The sequence below is a fragment of the Corythoichthys intestinalis genome, chromosome 4, assembly GCF_030265065.1.
Source record: "Corythoichthys intestinalis isolate RoL2023-P3 chromosome 4, ASM3026506v1, whole genome shotgun sequence".
Lineage (NCBI taxonomy): Eukaryota > Metazoa > Chordata > Actinopteri > Syngnathiformes > Syngnathidae > Corythoichthys > Corythoichthys intestinalis.
In genome coordinates this window covers 24,031,563-24,053,153 of record NC_080398.1, presented here as the reverse complement: position 1 = coordinate 24,053,153, position 21,591 = coordinate 24,031,563, and the positions used below count along the sequence as shown (strand labels likewise).

Here is a 21,591-nt window from a genome sequence, read left to right as displayed (position 1 = left end):
GCTCTTATTTTTTTCCAGCTACTTTTTACTTGTATTTATCAATTTTAAATGCTTTTTTTAAATGATTTTAGTTGATTAACTTTTGAATAACTCCTTTTAACTGTTTTATATTACCCATATTTTGTTTGAAATATTTGTTAAAATTCTATATTTTTAAGTATGTGTATTTCTATTTTTAATATATATTGTTTTATTTTTATGACTTGATGTTTGTAATTTTTTAAAATTTCTTTATTTCACGGTTATTGGGTTTTTCTTTTTAATCTTTTTTCTTGAGGTTTTAATCCTTTTGATATTTTCGTGTTTGCATGTCATTTTTAAAATGTGTTATTATTTTTTGTATTCATAATTACATATTTTTTAAATTATATTTCTATTTCAGTTTGTAAATAATTTAATAACTATTTGTGATGATTTTATGTTAGTGTCAGTCTCATTTTTTTTTTTTTATCAATATAATTATTTTACTGTTAGTGTTACATAAATTTTTTTAGCCAATTTTCTAAAAACGTGATTATAAACGTTCATGTTGCTGTCAAACTAACAACAAAACCTTTTTCTTCTCGTGCAGGTTGGGTGGAGAAGGAGACCTATTATTGATCGTCGGAGCATCTTGTTGCTCATCACCCTCTGCCCCGACCCTTCTTCCCTCCCTCCCTCCTTCCTGCCTCCCTCATCTTGTTCCACCTACTCTCCTCTTTCCCCTCTTCTTCCTTTCCAGACAAAAAAACGAAACGCTTCGAAGCAATTTTCATCCCAACTGCCCCAAAGATTCAAAACAGCAAAAGCACCTTTACGACTTTCTACATCCACTCTGCCCCTTCCTCAACCTGTCCACCCCCTCCCATATGATAGTCTTTGCATGTGTTCTTTCACTGCTGTGTACATAAACCAATATAATAATATTAATAATATCTACCAAACGGCAGCTGCATATTATGTTATGTAGATTCCAAGGAGCCGACTCGGCTGAAAAAGGGCCACCCTCGCGTCCCACCAATCCCCCCCCCCCCCCCCCCCATCTCCCACCCTCAAATCCCAGCCCTTGCACACACAAATAGCCATCACACAGACTGACTACCACCTGCGCCACAGTGTTGTTGTTGTGTTTATTTTCTTAAATGTGTCAGGTAGGGGGACTGATTCACTGATTTTTATTTTGTTTGTTTTTTTAAACAGAGGGGTGGGGGGCACACCAAGGCATCCCGCACCCCCCTCTGGTCCCCCCTCCCCTGTTTTTGTCTCGTTTGTGTACACTGTGTGAGAGCATTGTTCTTGTTACTATGACTGCCCCGACCCCTTCCATTAACAAATCTTCTGTGTGCTCTAGGAAATCTATATAATTCTATACTGAATTTAAAAATGACACCCATACAATAAAAGAGGAAATGTTGAAAAAAAAAAAAAAAGAAAGGAAAAAAAAAAAACAATGAGAAAACAACCCATTTTTTGCGTTTCCTTTGGCCCGTTCTGTTTCAAAATGGACGCCGCTCATGTAGGTGTGTGAAGATGAGGATGACGCCCTGGTCCAAGTGTGTGTGCGTGTATGCGTCTCAGGCTGGCTGCTTCAAGGTTGATGTTCAAGAGGGATTGAAAAGAATACAAAACAAAGTACTATTACGAACGTGTGTCAAATCAATGAACACAACACCAATAAAACGTAGAAACATTTAATACAACCTCATTTTGACTGCGCCTCCTTCTTGGGTCGTTTTCAGAAAATGGACTCGCTCAAAATGATGTGACATGATGTCATTAGAGAAGACAATCAAAGTAGCCATCTCACTAATGATTAGCTTTACAAGAAATTTTACCTAATTTAAAAGGACTATACAGGGATCCCTTGCTACTTCAAACTTTGCGCCATCAGTCCATTGCAGATCTTTTTCCCCAATTGAAAAATACTGTAAGTAGGGGTGAACGATATCCATTTTTTGAAACTGATACAGATATCGATAACTTCCTGCTCCTCAAAGCCAATTCCGATACAATAACCGATAATAAATATATATTTTTAAATGTATAATGTATATTCACCTGTGTTTTTGAAAAATAATAGTGGTGGATTCAGCATAGATTTGCCTTTGACCTTAACAGAATTTTCATGATGACATGAACATTATTATAATGAGCAAAACAAAGACGAGAACAGTTTTCACTTCAAATATTTAGTAGGGCTGTCAAACGATTAAAATTTTTAATCGAGTTAATTACAGCTCTAAAATTAATTAATCGCAATTCAAACCATCTATAAAATATGCCATATTTTTCTGTAAATTGTTGGAATGGAAAGATAAGACACAAGACGGATATATACATTCAACATAAGGTACATAAGTACTGTATTTGTTTATTATAACAATAAATCAACAAGATGGCATTAACATTATTAACATTCTCTTAAAGCGATCCATGGATAGAAAGACTTAGTTCTTAAAAGATAAATGTTAGTACAAGTTCTAGAAATTTTATATTAAAACCCCTCTTAATGTTTTAGTTTTATTAAAATTTGTAAAATTTTCAATCAAAAAATAAACTAGTAGCTCGCCATTGTTGATGTCAATAATTACACCATGCTCACTCCCCAAACCTATAAAATCATTTGGACCCAAGCGCCAGCAGAGGGCGCCAAACACCAAAAAACAAGTAACAAGCGGACACTACACTGCTGTCATTTTAATCTGTTTGAGCGGGGCATGTGTGTTAATTGCGTCAAATATTTTAACGTGATTAATTTTAAAAATTAATTACCGCCCGTTAACGCGATAATTTTGACAGCCCTAATATTTAGTTTTTCAAATAAATATAATTTGAGTCAATCACAATCAGTCAATGTCATTGATGATGTGTTCCCCTGAGCAATGAGCACTGAACTAAAACAAACATTAACCCAACAGGTATTGTGCTTTGTCAGCAGATAAAAGTTTTTGTGCAACAGGAGAGATTTTTGTCGTCTTGGCCCATTAAACAACTTTCTTAACAAGGCTGTTATAGGACAGCAAGCCTGTCCATAACCAAAAGGCCTCTCAACAATTGGAAAACATAACACTGTAAAATGCAAACATTTGCTAATTCCCATAGTAAGTGATGAAAAAAATCCGGCCTCTAGAACAGTAACAAAACTTTGCATACTGGCAAAACAGGAGTGGAAACAAACGCACACATCCCAATCTAACAAAACTGTGCCAAAAACATGATACAATATATCATTGGGCCTATTAATAATGTTATTGGATTTATAGAGATTGTGTCATAATTCGTATTATTGGACCGATAATTATCGTGCACCTCTAAAAATAATAAATACAGATGAGCTGTCCCGATCCAATCACGTATTCTCACTCTTCTTCCTGCTCCTTTTCTTGGTCTGGCAGTGCACCGGAGTTGCTTATTAAAGTTAATGATGATTGACAGACGTTAAGGTTTGATCTTGCCAGAGATGCTTGGAAACCGAAACTACAAACCGTCGCATGCGGCATGTGGCAACTCAATCTGTATAAGTGAGGAGCTTGAGCTGATTTGAGTGGACTCACTCAATGAAGCATTTAATAAAGATAAGCATTTTCCTACTTTATTCTTGTTTAAAAAGGATTCGGTGGGACATTAACATGTTCAAAACATAATCATAATTATGACATTTGAAGTGCTTGCATTTTTTATTATTTTTTAAAAAATTAAACATGTCTTATATGTATCTCTTTCCAATGCTAAATCTGAATACATACATTGAACACACACTATTTTATGCGGTGCGGCGGGGAGCGCTCCTCCGCGGTTTTTCACTTATCGCGGCGTGTTCTGGTCCTCATTAACAGTAAAAAACGAGGGCTCACTGTAGTATCTAATACAAAAAAGTCATTATTAGTCGTATTATTGAATAATAAATACCATATACAATATTATTCAATAAGAAATAAAAATATATACTGTATATATACAATATATAACAGTATTAGCTGTAAATACTGCCCGTTTGCTACAGCTTGAAAAATTTAACCAGTTATAAATGCTTTCATTGATGTTAAAGTGATGATCATTGCCATTATAATAAGTAACAATTTATAGCACGTTCGTTATTGATTGCACATTTCTATATAAAGTATAATTTTACTTTAGAGGAATAGAATTTATTATAGCACGTTTGTTATTGATTGCGCATTTCTATATAAAGTATAATTTCACTTTTGTTAGGGGAATAGAATTTTTTTTTGTGAATATTGATGATCTATTTTTCTATATGAGCCCAGTTTAAAGAATATCAAATCAATTAGTTATGTATTTTCTTAAACTCATTGGAAGAGATAGACAATGATAGATGTCCGATTTCTTTAAAATTGAAGGACTGGCTGTGAACGCTCACGTTTCATGGCCATTGACTGTGCTAGACGTCCGATCCACTTTGAATGGGAGGGTTGGCAATGATCATTCGCTGTCAGCATCTCCCAGTCAAAGTGGATTCGATGTATAGCGCTATCAATGGTAGCCAACGGGTTAATAGTAAAGTGGTGTACAGTTAGTGGCACAAGTTTGAAAACATGGGAGTCTTAACTATCCAGACGCTTGTCACTCAAAACACTCATTTAAAAAAAAAAAAAAAAAATCTTCCCCTTGTCGAGTGATAGCGGGATGAAAATGTCAGGCAAATATTAGCTTTTGATTTTCATCCATTTTCAAAATGAAAACAAAATCTGAACCACATTTCAGCCCCCCTCCCCTCACTGCAGTGCGACTAGCCCCAAACACACACACACACCTTCAACCACACTCCAATTTAATAGAATATCGATCGCTCGCCTTTGCTGCAGTGAATAAGAGACATGGGATGGGGGTGCTTCAAGGTCATCACCATGGTAACCTGAGTGAAGGGTTCCTCTGGAACACGGGTCATAACAGGTGATAGATGAGTCAAGAGCTAGAGATGGAAGAAATGTTGCTTTCTCACATCAAACAAGGAGAAAATGAGAAAAGTAGAGATGGAAGAGACACAATTTTTGCCTCAAAACACATTATATTGCCTCCCCCACCCAAAATATCAGATGCTTGAATATTTTTGCTAAAATTCTAAAACGATGGGGATCAAAATCACCTGCCAGCCATGTATGCAGGTAAATTTGGTGCAAAAGTGACGAGGTAAAACCAACATGTAATTGAAGAGCTACGACGGTAATGCGTACTTGTAAGAAAACTTGTAATTGTAGAGGAAAATTTAATACAAAGGTAACTTGTCGAAAAGAAACTTGTAACAAAACTGATTTAACATGTAATTGAGGTAAATTTGGTATAAAATAACTCAGGAGGGGTTGCTGAAGCTCTTTTTTAATGTTTCCTATTCAAAAACAGCCGTTTCGGTAAAAATTTTGCATGCTCGCGCGTTTTCTCCATACAAGACGTGCACAATGGCAGTACACGTGCATGCTGGATTGTTGATGTACTACTACTAGGCTACTACAAAGACAGCATTCTATTTCACCTACAGTGTGTGTTGAAGTTTTTGTATTGGAAGTAAAAGCGCCCGTTTATTATAATGCAAATCAGTGCAGCTAAACAGCGCAATGACACGCATTTGAATACTTAAAAGGTCCAATAAGCCTCAGTTTAACACCCCCTTTTCACAACATTAAAATAGATTGCACACAAATATCCAACAGTGGTCTGCACAGCGTCAGCTTAACAGCAATGACAAACAATAATTAGGCTACAATGAAAGCATGTCTTACTTATTTGAAGACACGAAAAGTCGATAGAACTATCATTATAATCTTCATTTTCGAACTCGAATTTTAGAAAATTTCGCTGCTTTTGTAAAGAAAAAAACTCGCTAATTTGTTTTTGCGCCATGTTAACGCCTCCTCTGTCAACAGTTCACTGTTCAACATGACCCGGTAGCAAGCAAGGTGTCCGGTGGTAAACCTTTTATGAACCAAAAAAAAAATTCAACATGTACACTGCAGATTTATAATGTCTTAATCAGATTATTTTTCTTAAATCCAGTCAAATAATGTTCTCCATCTTGTTTTGTTTAATGTGTCAGATTATTTGATTTACTTTAAGTAATTATTACCATTTCCTATTAAGCCCGTAGATCTGAAAGTTGGTAATTTTTCACCTAAATCAAGGAAAATATGCTTTCAAATAATGGTTTGAACAATACCTATTTTTAAATTAACAACATTTCGACATTTCAGAGCTGTTTTAAGATTAAGTATACTAATTTATTGCTTAAAATGAGTCTGTTGATTATCTTTATTTCCAGAAATGTGAGTAAAGTTTACTTGAAGCACTGGCAGATAATTTCACTTATTTAAAGCAGATGAAAACATGGGAATTTAACTAGTTTTAAACCCCCCCCCCCAACACCAGGGAGTGCAGCAGCACCCCACTTCCCGCGCCAATGATTGTATATGGGGAAAAAGAAACTTTTAATGAAACTGATGTGTAATTGAAGAGGTAAACTTAACGTGCAATTGAAGAAACTTGTAATTGAAGTGGTACATTTGGAACAAAAATAATTTCTACTCCTAGAAAATAGAGCATGTCTGGGCTTCCCTGCTGAAGCTGCTGCCCCCGCGACCCGACACCCGGATTAAGCGGTAGGTAATGGATGGATGAATGGAAAAGACTCCAACAAAACAAATATAAGAGAAGAGATTAATTTGGTACAAAAGTAACATGTAGAAAGGAAACTTTTGATAGAACTAATATGTACTTGTGTTAAATTTGGTTTAAACTAAAGATAACGCACTTGCAGAAAAGGAATTTCTACATAATTGTACCAAAACTAAACAAAGATAGAATTTTGGTATAAAACTAACTTGTGGAAAATAAATTTGTACTTGGGATGAAACTAACATGTAAGCGAAGAGCTAAATTTTGTGCATAGGTAACATTCTTGTCGAAAAGAAATATGTAACAAAACTACACAAACTTTTCATTGAAGAGGTTCACTGGGTACAAAACTTGTAGAAAATAAACCTGCAACAAAACTAACTCATAATTATAACGATGAATTTAATGCAAACGCAACTTGTAGTTGTGAGGTAAATTTACTGCAAAAGGTACAAATGCAGACAAGATATTTTGTATACCTACAAGTTGCTCTTGCTCAAAATAATTTTAACAACTATAACTATGTATACAATTATAAGCATGTTTTTCATCACATTTTACACCAAATGTACGTTCATAGCCATGATGTTTAAAGGTGAACATGTAAAAAATTGTCTCAGATTCTCAACCTTTTTTAATTAATTACAGCGCCCCCATGTGGCAGACTCCCTGGAAAAGTAATTCTCAGACCGTAACGTTAGGATGAAAGCGTCTCTAAATTCATTAAAATAATGAAACATCCATAATCTTTTTTGATATCGGGTCAACTGAATTTTATTCATAACACCCAAAGGCGAACTCAATAACGTAGAATCCAATATGTCCAAAGGTTTTGAATTGCACCTTTGTTGCGTTAACAATTGCCTCGCTATAATAAGATAACATAAAATATACATGTGTAAAACGAATTGAATTTGGCAATCCATGACAATGTGCTTCAATACACCATAGGCTGATTATTTAGCTCATATATGCGTAACAGCAACATATTGTAACCAAGGTCGTGTCGTCATCACACGGGCTCCATCAGAAGCTCCTCCATGTCGGGGTTTTCCAGCTCTCGAAATGCGGCGTGAGTTCCGATTACGAACAAGGTGGCTCCTGAGTGAGAAAGGGTTTCAGTGTCCTTGATGGCTACAGATGTCCAATCAATTTGAACTGGGAGAGGCCGGCAGCGAATAATTGTTGACTAAGTTGACTCACCCAGAACCCAAAAGACTGCTGCTCCAGCTCCAGCTATCCAGAAGACTGGTAAGGAGATGGCTCCAGCCAGACCCATCTGGTGTGGGTAGGTCATCTCCTTGCCTGAAAAAAATATAAGAAACAATAGTCAAGATTTTAAAAAAAGTATGTGATGTATATAGACATGGGAGAAAAAGATGATAGTACAATTCCTGCTCTCATAATGTCCTCTTTCACACCATCACAATTTTTAAACATAGGCTATGAATGCTAACTGTACATTAAGGAGCTAGCATGTACAGTAGTACCTCAAGATACAAAAGCTTTGGTAAACAAAAAATTCATTTTACAATTTTTTTACAATTTTTTTTGTTTTCGCTTCATGTTACGAAAAATTATCATACGAAAGATAATACGTACTGTAATAGACAATTCCTCATTGAAGCAATGCAATGTAACTATGTTTGACTATAAATGTAACTATACGAAAAATACACTCCATCATGTGCAAAAGAAAGCTCATTTATATGAAACAAAAGGATATAACCTACATGTGATACTTTTTCACGGCACAAACAGTGAGATGCAAGCAATGGCTGCCGAAGTAAGCTTGTCATTTCTCTGGTAGTCATGTGAAAACATCTGTAGAATGAGCTGGACCCTAACAAACTAGTTACACTTATTCACTAAGGGGTGACAGTAAATTGAATAGTTTTAGTAGCGCTAGGAACATATTAGGCAATCTATCTTTAAAATGTGATTCATAATACAAAAAAAAAATCGTACCACTGTACTTATTTCAGCAAGAGAGAGGAACAGCCACTAGATGTCGCTGAATCAAAAAAAATAACTCATAAGGAACGAATCAAACTCATGGTGCACAAATAAAACAAAGCGCTAATAAAAATTACGAAGTAGGTGAACACACAATGAGTAATACTACATAGGGAAATAATTAGGTACTAAAATCCATAAAAAACCTTTTTAATTATTTGATTAACATTTTGCAAAAGAATATCACGAGGCATGCTGGGAATCCCATCATGTGGTGACTGATACATTTAAAAAAAAAAAAAAAAAAAAAATTGAGCATGACGTGCAACCTACAAAGAACACATTTTTTTAAAACATTTAAATCTATGATCAATGATTCATTGATGTATTATGCTAGTTTTTAAAAGTATTAAAAAGTTAAAGACTTATATGTATGCGACTGTGCTACCTGTGATTTAGCTAATTTCATGTTGCAGCAATACTTTATGCATTTCACATTTGTCACATCTTTAATGTCAATTCAGTTTTGTAGCGTCGTATAAAGCGGTCATAATTGTTCTATAATTTTTCAGAAATTCTTAAAATGTACTCTATTGTAGCATATCATTTTTGTGAAATAAAACGGTCCATCTCATGATAAAAGAGTTTTTCATTTCTCCCACCACTAGCTATACAGTAAATATAGCTAGTGGTGGGTATAGCTGGATTGTATACTTACCAAGAATCATTATTTTGGACTCCAGCGATTTAAGGTGGATGATATAGAAGGCGCCGACGAAGATAGCCAAAGCTATGAGTAACATTGGAGAGCTGACTCTGGGGGAAAAAAAGATGAAAATATTTGTGATGACAACTGATTTTTTAGCAGCAGCGCCCACTAGAACTGTCCACCTAACATTATTATGGTACTCACATGCAATACAGGATGAGCCCGAGAAAAATAAAGGTGTAGTTGCTGTTGTACGTGTCCACATTCTTCACTACTCGCTGACACATTTCTCCAAAGTTGCGCGGTTTGGAAAACTTGCGCTGGTCGATGAATGTGGCCCACGGACGGATGGACACGCGTCGCCGGTCCAGCCACTCTTTGGCCACGCTGACTGAAATGCCTTTCGGGAGACCCAACCTGGAAAACTGGCTTTTTAAGTGGTCGGTATATGAGTTCATCATAGACTTCATAATGATATTGACCGATCAAAATCGACCTTTACTGCGCTATGCCTTCATGTAGGGAGCCATCCCACAATCAGCTTCAATTATTCGCAGTCGGTCGCAGCGACACATGCAGCGATCCAATGCCGGATTTATGTTGAAAAATTACGAAAGCTGTACCGCATACAAACAGGACGGATTGTCTCAGGAGTGGTTTGTTCGAGGATTCAAGGAAATTATTATATTTATTGTTTTTTCTTAAGAATTTTCAACGTAAAAAGTTCTTTGTTGTAAGGCTGCCGCCAAATTGTCTAACAGACTAGGATCATTCAACATACAGTGGGGAGAACAAGTACCGTAATTTCCCGAATATAACGCGCACTTTTTTCCCCCAAAATCAACTTGTAAACTCATGGTGCGCATTATAAACGGGTACATGGATGGAGACAGAAATATATATGTATTACATATATATATAAACCGATTTTTTTTTCATTGACACGGCCACGTTGTGTTGAAGAAAGGTATGCGGCGACCCGTTGCCGACCATTACGGTACGTGACGTCACCGTTTTGTTTCCGTAATACTTCACTCTAATCGGCCGAATGATTTCGTCTGTGTTAAATTCTGCTTTTTTCACTCTTCATAAAGCACAGAATTTAGTTTCTTGAACTCATTTGAGTCGACGTTTATTGCAGCTCCGCAATTCGGACCATAACAAATGTAAGGACACACACTTCCTGTGTCCTTCAACTATATCGGTCCCTCGGGAAACTCAAACCCAAATAACAATAGTTCCTTTTGTTACTGTCGAGTTGACAGCTATGAGCTCTCACGGATTTCCGACTTACGTTCTCACTTTCATTTTACCGTATCAATCCATGGAAGAAACATTTATTCATCATGAGGAAACGAGCAAGTTATACAGCAGCCTTTAAAAGAAAAGTCACATCTGTTTTGTTTTCTCCTAGATTCTGGTAAGTTGGAGAAGTTGTCAAATCATATTATTACCGTAAATATTGTCAGTTTACGGTAATGTTTTAAACTACCAATGTGCTATGCTTGTGCTGTGTTTCACCAGTCAGTAAAATGACATCTCTGTATCTGTACACAAGCTCTGTTTTCTTCTAAAATTAGGGTGCGCGTTATAAACGGGTACAATAATTTTCCCTAGATTTTACAAGTAAATTTGGGGTGCGCATTATACACGGGTGCGCCTTATATTTGGGAAATTACGGTATTTGATATACTGCCAGTGGGTTTTCCCATTGGCAGTATATCAAATACTTTTTCTCCCCACTGTATTTACATAAAATAAATGCTAACTGCATGTTTTTTTGTTTTTTTTTTTGCTTTTAACCAAGAATTGAGACCGTCTATATCTATAAAGAATTTAGGGATTTAAGAATTTTCACCGGAAAAGCTCTGTTTACATATGGCGGCTGCCACATTGACTAACAGACTAGCATCGTGCTTTGACATATTCACGTAAAATAAATGCTAACTGCGCGTTTTTTATTCTGCTTTTAACCAAGAATCGAGACTGTTTTGCGTCCATATCTATAAAAAATGCAGGGATTTAAGCATTTATTCACAAGAATTTTCACAGGAAAAGCTCTGTTTACATAAGCCGGCCGCCACATTGACTAACAGACTAGCATCGTACTTTGGCATATTTACGTAAAATAATTGCTTACTGCACTTTTGCTTTTAACCAAAAATCCAGCCTGTTTTACGCCGATATTTATAAAGAATTTAGGGATTTAAGCATTTATTCACAATAATTTTCACCGGAAAAGCTCTGTTTACATTTGGCGGCCGCCACATTGACTGACAGACTAGCATCGTACTTCGGCATATTTACGTAAAATAAATGCTAACTGGCAACTGCACGTTTTGTTTTTTTTCTTCTTTTAACCAAGAATTTAGACTGTTTTACGTCCATATCTATAAAGAATTCAGAGATTTAAGAATTTATTCACAAGAATTTTCACAAAAAAAGCTCTGTTTACATATGGCGGCCGCCACATCGACTGACAGACTAGCATCGTACTTTGGCATATTTACGTAAAATAAATGCTTACTGCACTTTTGCTTTTAACCAAGAATCGAAACTGTTTTACGTACATATCTACAAAGAATTCAGGGATTTAAGCATTCATTCACAAGACTTTTCAACGAAAAAAAAACTCTGTGATTCCACTCGGTCAGCTTTGACGGCCACGCCAACAATGCAGGCCCCCTATTGATCAACCCCACACCCCGTCCAAATCATTACGAAGTCTATGGACTTCATCTAAAGTTGATCATTTTTATAGCTAGTTTCAAGTGGGAAAAACAACACAGATCTGAAAAATAAAATGTACAGTTAATATTGGTCTTACCTGGCAAGGATACCAGCTGAACCACCCGTGCCGGTTGGATGGGCATCCTCAGCACCAAAAACATCTCCAGCTTTACTCTCCATAATGTCTACTTGGCACGTTTCACCCTTTGGAGCTTGCATCTACTAATTTCACTTAACCCTAAAACAAGGAATGAGAATCATTACACTCTACCTGCATCAAAATGTCATTTCACAAAGATGTTAAAACCCAGTTTGGCAAATTATTATATTTCTAATTGTAAAACTGGACTGTGCCAATAGAAAAATTGAATCAACAACAGGCTAGGTAACACCGACACGTCATTAACTCATTGGCGGCCATTTCGCTGCCAACTCTCCTGTCAAATTGGATTGGACGTCTCTCGACGTCAATGGCAGCGAATCAATCACTTAATGCCAGTTGGATTGGATTTTATGTATGTCACCGTCAATGCTAGTGACTACTGATTGAGTTGTACCATACACAGTATTGGTAGGCTAAAACATTGGCTCAAATTACCATCACATCCCAGTCAACAAAAAAAGGCGTAATTTTACACGATCGCACGTTTTGTACACTATAAAATGGCGGAAATATTTCGAGGTAACGTCTCGTTTCTCTGTTAGGAGTCGATTTATGGTTGAAATAAAGTGACAACTGATTAGATGAATACACGACACGCGTCATTTTTGCTAAAGTATCTGCCTAAAAATCGGATTTAGTATTCCATAAACGAGGAAGTGTTGTGAAAATCACACTCACGCAAGTGAAGGAGTCCGTGTTGCCTCCGGGTGTTGACGGAAGTGATGTGGCTGTTTCGTTTTACGTAAGAGTAGGCAAATTCGCATGAGCCGGTTTGTAACAGATCTGAGATCAGCTAAAAGTTCCCCTTCCTTATTACTTTAATAATAATACACAATATGATGACTACATCCTGACACGAGACGAGTACGTAACGCAAGATGTGATTGGCTGTTGTCTTGTCTTCAGCCCTAGTGTATGTACAGGAAGTTGTCATGTTTTCCAAATTTACGTCAGTTTATTTTGGGCTTTTGTTGAGAACAAAATGTGCTTTACTGTGTTTATATACTTGTGTTTATTACATATTTATTAAAATTCACCTTGCCCAGCAAGCTATCTGTTCCTGTCTTCCACGTCACTGCGAGGGAATGGTGAAAATAAACAGACAGAGGCAAGCAAGCAACGTTAAAATGCGAAATCTTCGAAAACACGTTCTAACAACCGACCTAGGATCAGCTTTTGTTTAATTCCCCCCGGTTCTAATGTGACGACACGCTTAAGAAATCTGAAACCAGATCAGTTAAACGAATCGATGTATCGCACCGTTTATCTGTCAGCATAAGTGAAAACCGACCTGAGATCTGATTTTGATCGTATTTCTGCTTTAACCATTGGGCAACGATGACAAAATCTGACCCCAAACCAGCTTCTTCGATGCTCGCTGGCCTCACCATAACACGAGCTGTGATTGGCCAGTTTCTTAACGTTAGGAAGTTGTCTGTCTGTCCGCATTTAAGCAGAGAAGGTGAGTTGTTTTTCTCCACTATTTTTCAAAGTCGGACACCGCAGTCGTTGTTCCAGTGGACCGACGCCTATTCTAATAAGTGACGGGTTTCGTTGGACGCTAGGTTACACCTTTATGCCGTGCTAGCGAAAGTCAAGCTCACGCTGTGTAAGCATAGCATTAAGATATCCTCGATAAATCATGTGTTATTAATTATTTCTAGTGTATCGTATATAATTTAACGACTGTCTGTGCTTGTCTGTCCGTCACAGGCTTGTTGTCAACGCGGATAAGTCCTTGATTCGAAAGATTTTTTCTTAGGCCAAGACACTGATGAAGCGAATTTATGATAAAGACCGCAAAGAACACAGGTAGGTTTATGCCTATAGAGGTTGCTGGTATATAGTTGTTAGCTTGTTGGTGTTACACATAATATGACAGTCCTGTGTGTTTGCGGGAAAACGTACTTTTAAAAGTGTTTCACACTATCTTTATTTTTTTATTTATTTATTTTTTTTTGTATCCATTTATGTGCTACTGTGCTCTATATTTCCGCTGATAGAGGAAAGAAATGACAATAAAATCCTTCAGCCAGTAAAGACGAGCTAACTTCTCTTCACAAGAATACTGGATGAGGACCACCATCTGTCAAATGCGAACTGTCACAATCTTCTAAAGTTTAGAAGACTGTTTAGAAGCTAAACCTCTCTTGGGAGTTGTACATTTTGTGCCCATCCTGCTTTTTACTAGTGATGTTGACATAAACCCAGGACCTTTACAAGAAAATATAAATCACCTGGATGCCATCCTATCTGGGCTACGTCTCATTGTTATGGGAGCCACCTCTAAAGCAGGGGTGTCCAAACTAATCTACATAGGGCCGCAGTTGGTGCAGGATTTCATTCCAACGAAACAAGACGACACCTTTTCATCAATCCGGTGTCTTACAAGTGTAATCAGTTGATTGCAGTCAGATGCTGCTTGTTTTAGCCGAAACATCATTGGATAAACTGTCTGCGCTCGATTGATAAGAACAAAAAACCAGGAACCACACCGGCCCATGAGGACCGCCAAAATGTCCTACATCGGCGAAACTTCCTCCATAAGGCAAATTTGACACCCAAATTACTACCGTGCGTTTTTAACTTTTGTTTAGATCAGACATGTCCAAAGTCCGGCCCGGGGGCCAAATGCGGCCCGTTGTCAAATTTCATCCGGCCCCCAGCCTCTGTCATAAAATCAATAAAGTCTGGCCCGCACACAGACTTAATAAATCGGTCAGCAGTACTGCTACCAGCATATGAAGTATCTTACACACTAAATGCTGCTCCACATTTACCCAGTAAAAGGCAGCAGCACTCTAAGCAACATTACCCTGTTTGACCCTTTACTCCCAATTTTCTAAAATGGCGACAATCAACAACAAAAAAGTTGACTGCGATGGCCAACGCTTCAAGGATAGGTGGAAATTGGACCATTTCTTCACTAAAATATGCAACAACTGTCTGCCTCATTTGCAAAGAGACAGTCGTTGTTTTTAAAGTGTTCAATGTGAGGCGATATTACCAAACAAGACATGCTGACTTGTACGACAAGATTATAGGGAAGATACGTAGCGAGAAATTGAAGCAACAAGGTAGTTTAATTTCACAGCAGCAGTATTTCGCAAGAGCCCGAGAGTCGAAAGAGAACACCACAAAGGCTAGTTGCGAATTGAAATTATTAATTAAAAATAATAATAAAGCAAATGTGACACACAGAATGGCTTGCTAATATTTGCTTAAATATATTGTTCTACGTAAACAATGTCAGCCAAGGTCGGCCCCCCACATTTTTACTAATAAAGCAAATGTGACACACAGAATGGCTTGCTAATATTTGCTTAAATATATTGTTCTACGTAAAGGATGTCAGCCAAGGTCGGCCCCCCACATTTTTACTAGACCAAATCTGGCCCCCTTTGCAAAAAGTTTGGACACCCCTGGTTTAGATGCATGAAGGCAGAATGTACTAAAAAATGTCTTAAGACATACTTGAATGTAGTTATATCAAATAAGGACTGTTTAAATACACTACGTGACTAATGTGGTCAACAGATCAACACTCTGCTTTAAAGCTACCACAAAACAACACAATGGTTAAAAGTATGAGAGCGACATACATGCAAAAAGTATTTTTGAGTCAATGGAAAAGGTAATAAAACTCCATAAAAACAAAAATAGTGAGTACTCATCGCTTTTAAACGATGTGAGCATGTGTGCCGATGCCGGCGCAAGCGTGCTAAGCATTGTGTAGGACGTTTCGCCGCATAGGAAGGAATTGCAGAACACCGGTTTGGACACCCTGCTCTAAAGGCAAACAATTATTTAACATAACAAATAACATGCAGTGTATGATACATTTGTCAATTAGAAAATCTGTTGTTTCCACAATATGGATAATTTCTATTACTCCCGTTTTTACATCTGGGGACAAAACGGATTTAGGATTTAGTGCCCAATCAGTATTTTACCTGTTGTATCAAAAGGGTTGAGAAATTGGTTGATAGGCAATTGATAAATCATCTAAACACTGGTGGAACTCCTCTTCATTCTATGCCGTTTGGTTTTTGTTCAAACCACTAAACAGACTGCAACCAATCTTTTTCTAGAATAAGTAAAATGTTATTTAGATTCTTGTTTCCTTGTTTGTGTGGTGTCTCTTGATCTGAAAAGGACATTTGACACTGTTAACTAGAGCTGGGAATCTTTGGGCACCTAACGATTCGATTACGATTACGAATCAGAGGCTCCGATTCGATTATAAATCGATTATTGATGCACCCCCTTCCTTTTTTTATCTCTTTTTAAAAAAAAATTTTTTTTTAATGTTTTGTACATTAGTTCCAAAATTGTTCAAAAATACTGTCAGGCTAAACCACACTACTATTTCAGTATCAAGTTAACATATAGCAGTAAACAAATATACAAAAATAACATTAAATAAAAAACTCCAGTCCCCATTCTGTATCAGCAGCTTTAAACTACATTCAATTAATTTAATGTTGTGAATCAGCCATTAAATTTGTTAAAATTGCTCCCGTTATTCCATAATTTCCCTTTTGTCTACTTTCGACATGTGAATGTTTTAAAACTATTGTAAAGATAGAGTCAATTAAATATTTTACCGATTTAGGAGTATTTTAGATAAAAAGTTAATTAGGTTTGCTTGGAAGGTTCGCTACAACAGCCTTGCAGGGAAGTGCACTGCTTTAAGATGGCGGCTGTTTATAACTCCCGCATCTAGCTTTTTGTCGATGTGCTGCTAACACTACCAAATCTATAATGCATCTAGTCCTATATAAATGATATCCACCATGACATTATACGGATGTACTTTTCTAGCAGCTTTTCGGCAGCAGTCAGGTATGTTGTTGTGTTTTTTTATCTCGTTGCATGAGTTGAGCTAGAGCCGTGAGTTGAACATTGGCATTACCCGAGGGGCCGGGTAATGGGAAGCATGATGTTTAGCTACTCTCGCTCCGTTCAGTCCCGAACACCGCGCGGCGCGCTGAGTGTTGTGTACTTCCGCTTTACTTCGCATACTTTAATAATCGGAATTTGGATGTTTGTGAATCGTTCTCGAATCATCCACGGCCGAATCGCGAATAATCTAAGAATCGGAAATTTTGCACACCTCTACTGTTAACAGTGAAATTTTATTGTCAAGGCTGTTAAAATGTAATCCTTCAGCACAAGCTATTCTTTGGTTTAAAGTACACTTTTTATATACAAGAAATTGTGTATCTATTACTGGTGTAGTTAACTTTTATTTTGCCTGTCGGGTCAGCCTTTCAAGGTTCCATATTTGGACCTTTTTCATCCTCTTTACATATTAACGGTTTGCCACATATCAAAATATTGACACTCCTCTTTATGCAGATGATGCTGTCATTTTACAGTTACAAGTTTTCCATCAAAACTTAAATTGTGAAATTGGTTGACTTGAAATCTCATGTTCAGCTAACTTTTTTTTTTCACAGTGCTATCTGTACATTTAATTCTTAGTGAAAATAGGCCTGTTACTTTTATGAACGAGAAAATGTGTACAAAAAGAGGTAGCGTGGACACCAGTTGAGATCTGACGAAAAGTGGCAGTTTGACAAGAAAAATGAGTTGGTCAAATGTCCAGTTGTTTACTCGTGATTCTACTCAGAAAATTATATGTATTGAATGTCTTTTCAACAATTATAATCAGCTGGTGATGTTTAGCTGCTCAATCTGTTACACAAATTGCCCAAATAGGATGGAAAAGTATGTGATAAGGGGTTTTCATTTTTTAATCCCGATCTTGGTTGCCTTCCCGATCTTGGTTGCCTTTTTTTGTTTGTTTTTTGCCTACAATGTCACACGCTCCAATTTGGAATCTCATTCTCTTGTCACAGCTTGTAAAGTGGAATAGGAGTTGGGCGACATTGCAATGGCCGCCACCACCCGTAAGCACTTACCTTCCTGGGATGAAACCGAATGCCTCAACTATTACGAAATGCTGTCCCTCCACGAAGTCTTTGAAGTCGTCGGCGCTCAGCTGACAGAAGCCGACATAGACGTTCTCTTCTTCCTTTTGAGTAATACCTATACCCCTGTTCACCCCTTGGACCCTGCCGGCTGGACGGTGAAGCCGGATGAGAATGACCCGCTAGACTCCGGCGAAGCCCCGAGTCCCAAACTACTGGCGGCGTGGAGGCGCATGCAGTCGCAAGGCTCTCCACATTGCATGGCGGCTTGGTGCAAGCCCAAGAGTGGTTTTGAGTTGTTGCTACAGCTGGAGAGACAAGGGTACATCAGCGAAGGCAACCTGGAGCCGCTTCTGCAGCTACTCAGAGTACTCACTCGGCATGACCTGCTGCCTCTTGTGTCCCATAAGAAGAGGAGAACAGGTGAGTTCAGATGTCAAATGGCACTGCAATTAATATAGTATGAAGAGTGACCTCCTTGTGACACAAAAAACTTGATTGTATTTTCACAAGTAAAGTTGAAGATTACGTATTTTAAAGGGAAAGAGAAAACAATTATCATGTGCATTCCAGCAGAAAGAATATTGGTTAAAAAATTCAAGGAGGGGGGACTATTTCCACTAGGGGTGTGACAAAATATCGAAATGGTGATATATCGTGATACTTTGTATCCCAAAAGGTTATCGATATGCTCCTGCCAAGAATCGAGATATTGTTTTAAAAAGGTGTCAATGTAGGCCTGTCGCGATAAAAAATTTTAGTGAGATAATTTATCTCATAAATTATTGCGATATGCGATATTATTGCGCCCCACCAATATTTTTTTTAAAATTTACAATAACAGTGAGAATACAGTATATATTAATAGATCAAGTGCACCCATTTAAACGCGATAAGAAATCACAACTAAAAACAATAGACCATGCCTCTTAAGTAAAAGACAACAATATTGATACCGCACAGAAACACAGAATAAATAAAATGTGTTTTTCAATTAAAAAAATACAATTTCAGTTAATAACTAAAGCATTTAGGCAAATGAAAACTTTTCCCCTCATAGCTTCTGCAATGGTTTTCCGGAGGGATGCAACGATACAGTTAAGTCACGGTTCGGTACGATTTTCGATACAGGGGACACGATTTTCAGTCCGATTCAATACATTTAATGCTCTGAAAAAAATACAACTGTATTTTATTTTTTTTTTGCAAACGAGCAAAAATTAAATTGCCGTCATATAAACATGCATTTTAGTGCATAATATCTATGTGCTCTGACGGGAGCGACCACACGTCAACAACACCGGCACGCCAGAGATGGTCCGCAGTCAATCCGGAGCACTGACGCGGCCGGTATACGTTGAACAATAGGATATAATGGGAACGATTGGCTCTGGCGCTATTTTTTGCCGGACCTGGAGCGAAGATGCATTTTGCGCAGTTGGTAACAAGGAATCCGAACTTTTAACAACATGTCTGCCGCACGCGCGCACACACGTGCACGCGAGGCGATAAATCGCAGCGGAAAAATTACCGCCTTCATTTTTATTTATTATGCGATAAATGGAATTATTGCAATGTCAATGTCTTAAAAATAAAAAGGAACCAACAAGTTGCTACCTTAATCTTCCACCATAATAGTGTCTGTTAACTCTAAGGCTGCATTGACTGTGCACGACGCCCAATCCTTTTAGACTAAGGGTTTTCAGGACATTTACAGGTCACTTTATAGGTCCTGTTAGAGCATTTAGAGCATTTATAGGTCCTGTTGAGTTTGAGTCACTGCCTATTAGGAGGGGGAACCTCTTGGTACCGCACGATACGATACGATTTGCGATACAAAGCTCACAAAAAGATGATCTGACGATATGGCGATACAACGATTATCGATACATTTGTAGAATATCCTAGAATGATTTTCTGACCAACAACTAATAAACAGAAAAACAAGCTACTGCTGTGAATTGGAATGAGTTTATCACTAGTAGACGCCCAATCCATTTGAAATGGGAGGTTGGGAGGTCCCACTTCAAATGGATTGAACGTCTATGGCCGGTAGTGGCAGCCAATGAGGTAATTTTGGGCCATTTAAGGTCATTTACCTGTTAATGTTGAGTTACTTCCTGTTGATTTTGGGGTATTGTATGGGTCACTTCCTGTTGATTTTGAATTACAGAACAGGAAGTGACCTGGGAATCACCCAAATGAATAGGCAGTGACCGGAAATCACCTATAAATGCCTTAAAATGAACCGCAAGTGACATGTAAATGCCCTGAAAACCCACAGTCTAAATGCACTGGGCTCCGTGCACCGTCAATGCAGCCTTAGAGTTAACTGAGACACTATTATGATGGAAGATTTTGGTAGCAACTTGATGGTTCCTTTTTATTTATTTATTTATTTTTGATATTGACACCTTTTTAAAACGATATCTCGATTCTTGGCAGGAGCATATCGATAACCTTTTGGGATACAAAGTGTCACGATATATCACCATTTCGATATTTTGTCACACCCCTACTGCCTATTTATTTGGGTGATTCCCAGGTCACTTCCAACAGGAAGTGACCTATAAAATACCCTAAAATCAACAGGAAGTAACTGAAGATCAACAGGTAAATGACCTTAAATGGCCCAAAATTACCTCATTGCCTGGCATTGGCTGCCACTGACGGCCATAGACGTTCAATCCGTTTGAAGTGGGAGGCACCCTCCCCATTTCAAATGGATTGGACGTCTGCTAGTGATAAACTCGTTCCAATTCACAGCAGAAGCTTGTTTTTCTGTTTATTAGTGGTTGGTCAGAAAGTCATTCGAGGATATTCTACAAATGTATCGATAATCGTTGTGTCGCCATATCGTCAGATTGTCGTTATCGTGAGCGTTGTATCACAAATCGTATCGTATCGTATCTTGAGGTCAAGAGTTTCCCATTCCTAATTTCCACAGAGTGGACTTCCGAAATCGGGGTAGACATTTACCATGCCGTTACTTTGTAAGCCAATCAAATGAGTCTCCTACATTGCCCTCCCTTCATGATGTCATTACCCATTAGCACATGCACCAATGCTCGAGTCTTTCCGAGTGTTTGTACGTGGTTATAATTGACGTGGTAAAATGGTAAGCAGTGTTGTTTTTTTTTTTTTTTTTTTGTGTCTAAACATTATTTTCTTCATCATCAGAGGTTTAAGAAATTTGCTATTTGCATACTGAAATACTTTGCACAACTGTCTTTCACATGGATGTCTTTTATACTTGGTGTTGTCTTTCCTTGTAAACACATTCACTTCTGTTTATAGAACATCCATGATTGTAGAGTATTTTAGAGAAATTTAACTTTTTTTTTTTTTTTTTAACTCATAATAATGTATTATTTCAGCACAGTCTTTACAACAACGACAACAAAAACATTTTTAAAAATTGAATTTTGACCAAGTAGATCTGAATTGGCAAGAATACCTGCACATTGCATATTGCTATATCTATTATTTTC

The 21,591-nt window shown here is 37.5% G+C and overlaps 3 protein-coding genes across 5 annotated transcripts in view; 2 read left to right on the top strand and 1 right to left on the bottom strand.

The window, feature by feature from the left end:
- atp1a3b (ATPase Na+/K+ transporting subunit alpha 3b) overlaps positions 1–1,684 on the top strand; it is a 52,631-nt gene extending 50,947 nt beyond the window's left edge. For both annotated transcript variants that reach the window (XM_057833308.1, XM_057833307.1), the window contains exon 22: positions 572–1,684. In XM_057833308.1, the coding sequence (XP_057689291.1) occupies positions 572–600 (29 nt within the window). In that variant the 3' untranslated portion in view covers positions 601–1,684. The remainder of the gene's footprint in view (positions 1–571) is intronic.
- Positions 251–13,052, bottom strand: rabac1 (Rab acceptor 1 (prenylated)). Its single transcript, XM_057833309.1, has 6 exons — positions 12,843–13,052; positions 12,099–12,239; positions 9,476–9,688; positions 9,281–9,378; positions 7,810–7,911; positions 251–7,707 (listed from the first exon to the last, which is right to left on the bottom strand). Exons 2-6 carry the CDS (start codon positions 12,218–12,220, stop codon positions 7,619–7,621), a joined length of 624 nt encoding a protein of 207 aa, XP_057689292.1. The 5' UTR covers positions 12,221–12,239; positions 12,843–13,052; the 3' UTR covers positions 251–7,618.
- A 523-nt stretch (positions 13,053–13,575) lies between these two features.
- dedd1 (death effector domain-containing 1) overlaps positions 13,576–21,591 on the top strand; it is a 30,191-nt gene continuing 22,175 nt past the window's right edge. Inside the window, exons 1-4 of one of the 2 annotated variants that reach the window (XM_057834489.1) lie at positions 13,576–13,626; positions 13,730–13,773; positions 13,878–13,976; positions 18,029–18,523. In XM_057834489.1, the coding sequence (XP_057690472.1) occupies positions 18,064–18,523 (460 nt within the window). In that variant the 5' untranslated portion in view covers positions 13,576–13,626; positions 13,730–13,773; positions 13,878–13,976; positions 18,029–18,063. Of the gene's footprint in view, positions 13,774–13,877; positions 13,977–18,028; positions 18,524–21,591 lie in introns of both variants that reach the window. The other variant, XM_057834488.1, reaches the window with a different exon arrangement.

Bases quoted from the DNA above. Each gene is read 5' to 3' on its own strand.
- rabac1 (XM_057833309.1), bottom strand. From the start codon at position 12,220: ATGCAAGCTCCAAAGGGTGAAACGTGCCAAGTAGACATTATGGAGAGT. The intron at 7,912-9,280 runs GTAAGTATACAA...TATTTTTTTCAG, and splicing joins GTCCAAAATAATGATTCTTG to GCAAGGAGATGACCTACCCA. The intron at 7,708-7,809 runs GTGAGTCAACTT...TTTCTCACTCAG, and splicing joins AGCAGTCTTTTGGGTTCTGG to GAGCCACCTTGTTCGTAATC.